Here is an 8,777-nt window from a genome sequence, read left to right as displayed (position 1 = left end):
GGGCAGCGCCAGCTGTGCTCTCCTCTTCCATCCAGTTCTTCCTTTCTCATCCTGGGTCTGGCGGGCATTGTCCGTGCTGAGGTTGTGGGAGCAGAGTAACTAAACCAAATGCAAAGGAGAAGAGTCAGCTGCTGCCAAGTCAAGAAAGGAAATGATAACAAGAGAAATGAGATTTTATATTAAGAAAGTGAAAGGCGGCTCTGGAAAAGTCTGTCGTTCAGTTTCAGCCTCCAGCTGCGGTTGAGCATTTTGGGAATCTAAAAACCCCGCTGGTGTTCCCAGCTGAGAAGTGCCCTTAGCAAGAAAAGAAAACGCGGAGCGTTTCTGGCCATCCTCCGCTGCCCGGGCTCATCTGCTGGGAACGGCCCTCCAGCCAGCAGGCCTCAGAATCCCAGAAAGTTGGAAGGATGGTGAGGCCCCGCTTTCAGTGTCTGTATTCGTACTGAAAATCAAGATCAAGCGAGCTTTTGCCTTTCTGCACAGCTGTACCTTGCTCTGCGCAGGAGGCGCGTCCTCTTCTCCCTGTCTGTCTTCTGGTCCGTCTGTCCAACAGCCGCCGTCCATTCCGTGGGAGCTGGGGCAGCGCTGGGCTCTGTTCCTGCCTCCGGCTGCAGAGGAGGCAAAGTGACGTCCGGGGGCTCGAGCAGCACATCTGCAGCACAAGCAAAAGAAGTTCCTGTTATGACTAGCTGCTATCTGTCTCATTACCAGCTTACTTTGGTACTCTGGTCCATTACTGTATCTTCCTCATTCTGCATACGTGAGGGCATCCTCATCACACCCAGATGGTACCGGGTGTAGACCAAAGGGCCTTGTTACAGGACGCAGTTCCCACGTGTTGTGAAGTGGGCTGTGGCATCCATGTTTGGTCTGGTGTAATTCTCACTGTTTCCCAATCCTCAAGCCTCTTTATGATGGTGTGCAAGCAGGTGCCTGGGAATGCACTGACCAACAGGATAAGCATGTGCTCACACTTTCTTCTTGCCTCATATTCTGCTTCATCTCTGAACCTTGTAAACTTTCATATCTCGAGGCAGTGCATTCTCCGGTGCAATTACTGGTTGCAATTTCATTTGATATCCCGTAGCTCTTGTGTTGTGAAAGCTACTGACCACTTGTTTCCTGTCGGCCTCTCCGTCAGCTTCTACCATCTTTTAGGATCTTCATCGCACAGCTCCGACACATTCAGTTGTTCCTCTGAACGGAAGCAGTTCCACTTCTTTGGCTTCCTTTGCTGTCTTCCGTATTTCTTCTAGTTGGGCACCTTGTGCAGTGGGGAGAAGAAGAGGGGAAAAACTTTTTTAACAACTCCTACCACTGGATATTTTTTCCCACTGCTACTGAAGACTGAATTGCTGTAATACAGAGCTGTCTATAACAGCAAAATCTCATTCCTGCGTACCCCCCCTGGCAGTCTCCCTGCTGTGGGAGCCTGAGATTCTAGTCTCTTTTTCTTTAGATCATCCCCAGAGTGCTTTTAAAAATGGCTGCTTTGCTTCGTCAACTTCCCTTTCTCTGACGCTCATTGAAGATTCCATCCAAACTCTTCCAGGTGTTTCCTACAACACTCACTTGTTTCATTTTGAGCCGTTCTCCTCATCCTTCACAGCAGCGTCTGCAGCTCATCAGTTCCTTTCTGCCTTGCAGAGGCTCCCTGCGATGTTCACTTTGCTGAGCAATCTGAACCAAGAAAACACACGGAGGGGTGAACTGATGACAACACATGTGTTGGTCCATTTAACACATGAAAGGAAGAAAAGCAGCTGGTGCTTACTGGCAGTGGTGGGAAGCGTGTGGCAGCGGCAGGGAGCACTGCACGTCCCATTCCTCTCAGGGCAGTGCTGATCTCCTGTTTTCCCATTTCCCACAGAGAGGTAATGGTGCTGAAGGAGATGGCAGCGCGGGGTGAGGAGCGGCACGGCAAAGGGAAGTGATGTGCCCGAGGAGTGGGGCTGAGCAGCAGGCAGGAGATGCTGGGAGCTTTGCAGGGCGCTCAGCTGTCTGCCCAGGAGGAGCGCCACCTCCTCCATGTGCCACGGAGCCTGGTGGAGAGCTGCCCAATGGCTCCTTGTGGATGTGGCCTCGTTTCCTTCAGGATCTTCAGCGTCTGAAGGGCCAAGGAAGCGACAGCTGGACTGGGGTCATGCTTCATTCCCTGAAGGCCTGCGATAAGAGGAACAGAGAGGCATGATGACCCAGCTCTCCCCTCTGGCAGGAGGGAGCGAGGGACAGGCATGTCACCTGCTGGCTGCCCCAACATCCCACTCCCTGGCTTACTTTGGTAGATGTGCTCTCTGTCAGCCCGCTGCTCATCCCTCATGTGCCGCCCTAAGAGCCCTGCGAACACAAAGCCCCGTCAGCGACCCCCGCTGTTCCGTGGGTGCAGCATGGAGGGCCGGGGATGGGGGAAGCTCAGCCTCGTGGCTCACCGATGAACCTCACGGCCTCCAGTCGCAGGGTTTCCTGCAGGCTCTGCAGGTAGAGCAGGCAGTCGCCCAGGTAGTCCTGCGCTGCACTCTGTCTCCTCCTCTTGGTCAGCTGAAGAGGGAAGAATGTGAGGTCAGTGCAGGCTGGTCCCGACCCTGTCCTGGGGTGTGGGAATGGGCATACTGTTGCGCATACACACCATGCAGTCGCTGATCTGCCAGAACTGCTCTGTCTGCACCAGGTGCTCCAGCTTCCTCCAGCGCAGAAACCGTGCAGCACCAAGGAGGGCTTTCTGGGAGGCCTGCCAAAGAGCTGAGATAGCACCGCAGCCCGAGCAGCCACAGAGCCCGTGTCCCCAGAGCCCCTCTGCAGGGAGGATGCAGCAGCAGGGGCTGATGCTGCTGTGGGCTGCAGTACTCTTGATGTATGGGGGGCACCACGGGAGCAGCATCACCCTCCCCCAGATGAACCTGATTCCCACCTTGGACACGTTCTCTTCCTCATCGTGCAGGTGTAGATACAGCAGGACCAGGTTCCTGCACACCATCTTCTGCATCTTCCTCTTTTCTTGGCCCTCCACAAAGCTCAGCGTTTTGAGGAAGAAGTCGATGGAGAGCTGACGCACCGTGCCGGACTCCTGTGGAGGAGGAAGGAAGGACATCTGTGTCAGCAGCTCCAAGTCCATGGCAAGCAGGGACAGCACCACCAGTGAAGTGGGGGCAAAATCTCCGAGCTGAGAGGATGCAGATCTTGAGGATGCCCTCAGAACTGCTCCAAAGTGTGCAAGCTCTGCCCAGCGGAAAGTCTGCCCAGGACCACGCAGTGCCTGAACCTGGTGAGCGGCCAGGAAAGTCCCCTGGTGCGCTGTCACAAGGCAGCAGGCATGGGCACGCTGGGCTGGCAGCCACATCCCTCGTGTGCTGGACTCCCTATCATCCTTACATCGTTAAGCAGAGCTGGGAGCTTGCCGGCCAGCTCCAGAGCCATGACGCTGAGCTTAACCTCCTTCAGGAGGTGCAGCAGTTTGCTGAATATTGGTAGGGCCGTGGCACGGATGTCACTATCTGCATCCTGCAGCTGCTCCATGATGCACGGCAGGAAGATGATCATTGTCCTTGCCTGTGGGGAAAAACACCCCATCCTTTAGGTACGGCAGCAAGCGTAATGAGGGCAAGGCTACTCCAGTACCAGCCCTGAATAGCAGGCAGTGATGGGGTGGGCAGAGCGCACCAGCTCCTCACTGCCTGAAGAGTTGCCGAGTTGTACATGGCCCCGCTACAGCCCCATGGCAGGCCCAGCCCAACCTGTGGCATTCCTGGCCACCCCTGCTCACCGTGTCCTGCCTCTTGCTGAGCTGCAGGATGCCCCTGAGCACCAGCTGCTGCATGCCCACCCTCTTGCTCTGCAGATAGTGGGCAAAGATTCCTATGATGCGGTGCAGCTCTTTGCTGAGGTCCATGCATTCCAGCATCTGCAACAACACACGTGGCTCTTAGTGCTGGATCTAACAGTCAGCTTGGGGAAAGACAGCAGGCCCCGAGGGAGGCAGCAGGGCTCGTGATGCCAGTGGCCTTGCAGCCTCCAGTGTTCTCTGCTTCTGCAGCTGTTGCTCACCTCAACGAGGAAGACCATGGCCACCATATCCCAGGAGTAGAAGTTGGTGCTGAGCAGCTCAACCAGCTGCTGGAAGATGGGGTCACGCAGAGCAGCAGGCAGTTCCCTCATCACCCTGCAGGGATAAGAAGGCACCGTGAGCCCTGAACCAGGCAGACGCAGCTCTGGCTGTGCAGCCCTCTTGCCACTGCTGCAGGGTCCACAGGCTCTGGTGCTGTGGCTGCAGTTTGGCTGAGAACTGGGGACCCCCGTGACACCACAAGGAAGGGCTCCCACCTGGCCACCACCTGCACACCCTGGAGGTGGGTCACAGTGCTGAGAAGCGCGTCCCAGCCCCCCTGCTCCTGGATGGCCTCCATCTGCTTCTGGAGGCCCACGCTGCAGAGCAGCACCTTCAAGGACTGCACCGCGGACCTGCAGGTGGAGAAGGGTGCGAGTCACATCAGGAGCCCCAGCACCGGGTCCCTGGGTGCAGCAGGGGGACGGGGATGTGGCACCTGATGGGAGTGAGCTGGTGCTGCTGTTGCCCCTCCCAGAAGATTTCCACCTCCTGCAGCGTCAGCTCCGTGGTGAAGGACACTTGCAGGAGAAGGGCTGGGAAGAGCTGGGGGAAGATGGCTTCAGCCTCCTTGAGGACCATAGGCAGCTGGAGTATCTCTGGTAGGATCCTTGCTGCCTGCAGAAAGCACCCGGATATGATTCTTGCCCTGTCCCCTGGGTTTCCATCCCGTCTTTAGAAGTGTAGGGATGGAGAAAGGGAGGGGGGGGGAGGGAGACCCCCAGAGCCCCAGGCAGGTCTATGGATGCATCCCAGGGCAGGAAGAAGGCTCGGGGGTGGACAGGGAAGGGGAGTGGGGACTCAGCTGGGGTTCAGCTGGGTGAATGAGGAACTCACGGCCAGGGCAAGGACACGTGGCCTCTCCTTGATGAATGGGGAGGTGTGCTGCAGAGTGTGGTTTATGAGCACTTGGAACACCTCCTGCAGCACCGTCTTCACGGTTGAAGACTCCGAGAGCATTTCCCTCCACATGGTGACAGCAACTCTGCAGGTCCCCAGGGCTGTCAGCGTGGCTGCTCCTGCCTGGCTGATGGCCGTGGGGTGGGGAGGGGGGGGGAGAGGAGCCCTGAGGGCTGTGGCCCCATACCTGGAGCAGGTGAGAGAGCAGACCAGCAGGCTGCTGACCATCTCCTTTGGGAATTTGCTGGCCAGCACAAGCAAGGCCCTGCTCAGGCTTTCAAGAGCTGGCTTGGCTTTGATGGAAGGCAGGCTGCTGTGGATCGCCTTCACAATCTTTTGCACCTGGAGGGGGGGAGCATGGGTGAGAATGGGATGGCACCAGAGCAGGGCCCTGCTGCCATCCCCACTGCTGCCTGCCGGCCAAGCGCAGTGCCAGGGATGGAGCAGAGCCCCCAGGGCTGGAGCGGAGGCAGCAGCAGGTTCCCACCTGCTGTGGAGGGAAGCGAGCCTCTCCTGCGAGCACATCCACCATGTGGGCAGCCAGCTGGGTGCTGTGGAGGCTCGGTGCTTTCATGCTCTCAATGGCTGTGAGTAAAATGTTGACCTTTTCAGGGTACAGGAGGTATTTCAGAAGGACCTGTGGGAGGGAGGAGAGGAGGGATGACTTATCCTCTGCTTGGCTGCTCAGCTGTGCAGGTGTCCCAGGAGAACTGGGAGCAGAGGCTGTGCTGGGTGATGCCAGGGATATGAAGCGTGAGGGCCCCAAAGGCACCAGGGCTGCTCGGGGACAGTGCGTGCACTCTTCCTGACACTGCAGGCCTGGGTTCTCCTGTGGGCTCAGGGTTTGCTCTTTGTACCTCGAAGATATTTCTGGCTCTGTCCTCACGGGAAACCTCCTGGTGGAGCGAAGTTTGGCTGTCCCAGAGCTGTGGTACTGTGCGCTCCTCCGGTTGCCATGGCAGTCCTGGACAGGAGCACACACGGTGTCAGTGAGGGGTCTGGGCATCTGGAGGGACCTAGCCCAACACAACTCCTCTCACTTGGGGCAGCGATGAAGATGAAAAGCTGATGAACAGCATTAATCGCCTCATCTCTGGTCCTGTCATCCGTGGAAGTGCAGGACAGGATGAGGTGTCCGACCAGCTTTCCCAGCACGGGGAAGCGTTGGTTCTCCTGGCACTTGTGCTGGAACACCGCGGTTCCAACGAAGCAGGTGCACAGCTGGGGAGAGAGGCAGCACGGCTGAGTGGGCAGCAGGGCCCAGCCCAGGCTCTGTGCAAGCCTGGACACAGGTGGGCTCTGGCTGGGGAGCCAGGATGTGGTCCCAGAGCTGAGCGCGCCGGGACTCCCTACCTCAGGCAAGACGCAGGTGTTGCTGAAGGCGAGCAGCCTGGCAATGCACACCACAGCCCTCTCCTCCATGGCCGCCAGCTGGCACGTGGTGAAGGGCAGCAGGAGCTGTGGAGAGAAAAGTTGCTGTTGTGCCCACAGCACGGGGCACTCGTCCTTCCCCTTGCTCCCCAGCTGCAGCGGGGTGGGTGGTTGCGTCCCTGTCCTGCTGCAGCCCTGCCATCTTCCCGCTGCTCCCCACCCATCCCTCTAACACCACACGGGCTAGTTTTGGGCCAGCACCCCCTGCCCGCAGCAGGCCCTGGGGGGACCTCGTGTGGATCCCTCCTTTGTGGCCTTGAACCATCCCCGCAAACCCCAGCGTTGCCACATCCAAACCTCCATGATGTTCTGCAGCTCCACGAGGACAAAGCGGCCAGCGCTGCTCACCAGCACCTGCAGCAGGTGGTGCAGGGCTTCCATGGTCTGCAAAGGAGGACAGGGGTCAGGGCGGCCTGCCCTGCTGTGTCCTGCTGGCAGCAGAGGGGCATCCCGGGTGCTGGTGCCCAGGAAGCGTCCCCAGGGCTCAGCTGATGCGCACCTCCACGTAGAGTGCCGCATCCAGGTCCGCGTCGTCCTCGTAGCGAGGGAGGTGGAGGACGCTGCCGAGGCAGGCACGCAGGAGACCGTTCTTCTCCTCTGGAAGAAGCCATGCTCCACTGCGAGGGGAGAGAGGGCAGAGGTGTGATGCTCCGCTCAGCACCCTGTGCCCTGCAGCCTGTCCCGCTCAGGGCCCCGGCTGGGACCAATGCCTCCACGCTGGCAAAGCCGTGCTGGGGCAGTACCTCATGGCGGCGATGGTGCTCATGGCCTGCTGCCGGAGCTCCGTGTCCAGGTGCTCGGCGGGCTCCTCCTGCAGCAGCGCCTGTGGGCACAGCGGGATGGGATGGGATGGGATGGGATGGGATGGGATGGGATGGGATGGGATGGGATGGGATGGGATGGGATGGGATGGTGCAGTGTGCCCTGCTTTGTGTGCAGAGCCCAAGCACCCCATCCAGGCCCCCAGTCCTGGCCCTCGTTCAGGGCTCCCCAGTGACCTTGCAGTGGAAGGGCTGTGCCCTCAGCCCAGCCCTGCAGTGCTCCATTACCTCAATGCACAGCACCACCTTCAGCACGTAGTCACACAGCTGGCTGTGGACCACGCTGTCCGTGATGGCAGCTGTGCAGGCAGTGCGGACGCAGGCCAGAAAGCGCAGCTTCTGTTCCTGTGTCTGAGACAGGAGGGGAGTTACAGGGGTTGGCATCGGGGGACCCCGGCACCCTCTGGGCACAGCCGGGCAGGGGCAGCCATGGAAGCACAGAGTGCACACTACCTGCGGTCTGCATGCACAGCAGGCATCGATGTAGCTCAGGGGATCCTCGTCCTGAGGTGACACGACGGAGGCAAAAGGATCCTCATCTGAGCCCACGGGCCCCTGCTGGGGCTGCACCCCATGCACCTCGCCGGGCCCCTGCGGGGCCGTGGGGGTGCGGGATGCTCCGCGCCTCTCTGGCCAAGCCTCTCGAACTCGGAGTGGGGGTCTCTGCTCCATCTCGCAGCGAGGAACAGCGGCGAATGAGCCTCGTGTTCCAGCTCTGCCTCCTGGTGGTCAAAGCCCATTGTAACGGGGCTGTGATCTCACCCCGTTCCATCCGCCTCCACATAGAACCCCTCCTCTTGCCCTGGGCTCGCCCCAGAGCCCCACAGCCGTCCCTGTCCTTGGGCAGGTTCGGTCTGGAAGGAGCCCTTGTATTCACTGTGTGTGTTTGCCACAGCTGCAGTGTTGGGATCCGGGAGTCCTTCTTCAGTCCATCCCCGCATCCCCCCCTGTCAAATTAAACCATGTTCTGGTCTCCATTGGGACGGAGTTGATTTTCCCTTCTTGGCATCTGGTGCTCTGTTTCGGCTTTAGGAGAAAAACAGTGTTGGTAACGCAGCAGTGTTTCTAGCTGTTGCTGAGCTAGATGGGATGGGATGGGATGGGATGGGATGCGATGGGATGGGATGGGATGGGATGGGATGGGATGGGATGGGATGGGATGGGATGGGATGGGATGGGATGGGATGGGATGGGATGGTGCAGTGTGCCCTGCTTGGTGTGCAGAGCCCAAGCACCCCATCCAGGCCCCCAGTCCTGGCCCTCGTTCAGGGCTCCCCAGTGACCCTGCAGTGGAAGGGCTGTGCCCTCAGCCCAGCCCTGCAGTGCTCCATCCCTGCAGGCATTCAAAGGCAGGCTGGATGTGGCTCTGGGCAGCCTGGTCTGGTGGTTGGCGACCCTGCACATAGCAGGGGGTTGGAACTGGATGATCTTTGAGATCCTTTTCAACCCAGGCCATTCTATGGCTGTACAGTTCCATACTGGAACAAAGATAAAATGCTAACTATGTAAAACATGGAGTCAAACCT

The 8,777-nt window shown here is 59.0% G+C and overlaps 1 protein-coding gene across 1 annotated transcript; it reads right to left on the bottom strand.

The window, feature by feature from the left end:
• Positions 1 to 1,694: 1,694 nt before the first annotated feature.
• On the bottom strand, positions 1,695 to 7,923 carry LOC146753243 (maestro heat-like repeat-containing protein family member 7). Its single transcript, XM_085530823.1, has 19 exons — positions 7,480 to 7,923; positions 7,174 to 7,253; positions 6,930 to 7,047; positions 6,728 to 6,814; positions 6,353 to 6,457; positions 6,040 to 6,220; positions 5,857 to 5,963; positions 5,487 to 5,636; positions 5,187 to 5,341; positions 4,937 to 5,084; positions 4,539 to 4,717; positions 4,318 to 4,455; positions 4,042 to 4,156; positions 3,761 to 3,898; positions 3,370 to 3,546; positions 2,627 to 3,064; positions 2,430 to 2,538; positions 2,278 to 2,337; positions 1,695 to 2,163 (listed from the first exon to the last, which is right to left on the bottom strand). Exons 1-19 carry the CDS (start codon positions 7,921 to 7,923, stop codon positions 1,994 to 1,996), a joined length of 3,099 nt encoding a protein of 1,032 aa, XP_085386949.1. The 3' UTR covers positions 1,695 to 1,993.
• Positions 7,924 to 8,777: the final 854 nt, after the last annotated feature.

The sequence above is a fragment of the Coturnix japonica genome, unplaced genomic scaffold (assembly GCF_054131305.1).
Source record: "Coturnix japonica strain WE unplaced genomic scaffold, WE-NBRP24 Scf039, whole genome shotgun sequence".
In the NCBI taxonomy this organism is placed as follows: domain Eukaryota; kingdom Metazoa; phylum Chordata; class Aves; order Galliformes; family Phasianidae; genus Coturnix; species Coturnix japonica.
This window is presented reverse-complemented; position numbering and strand designations above follow the sequence as displayed.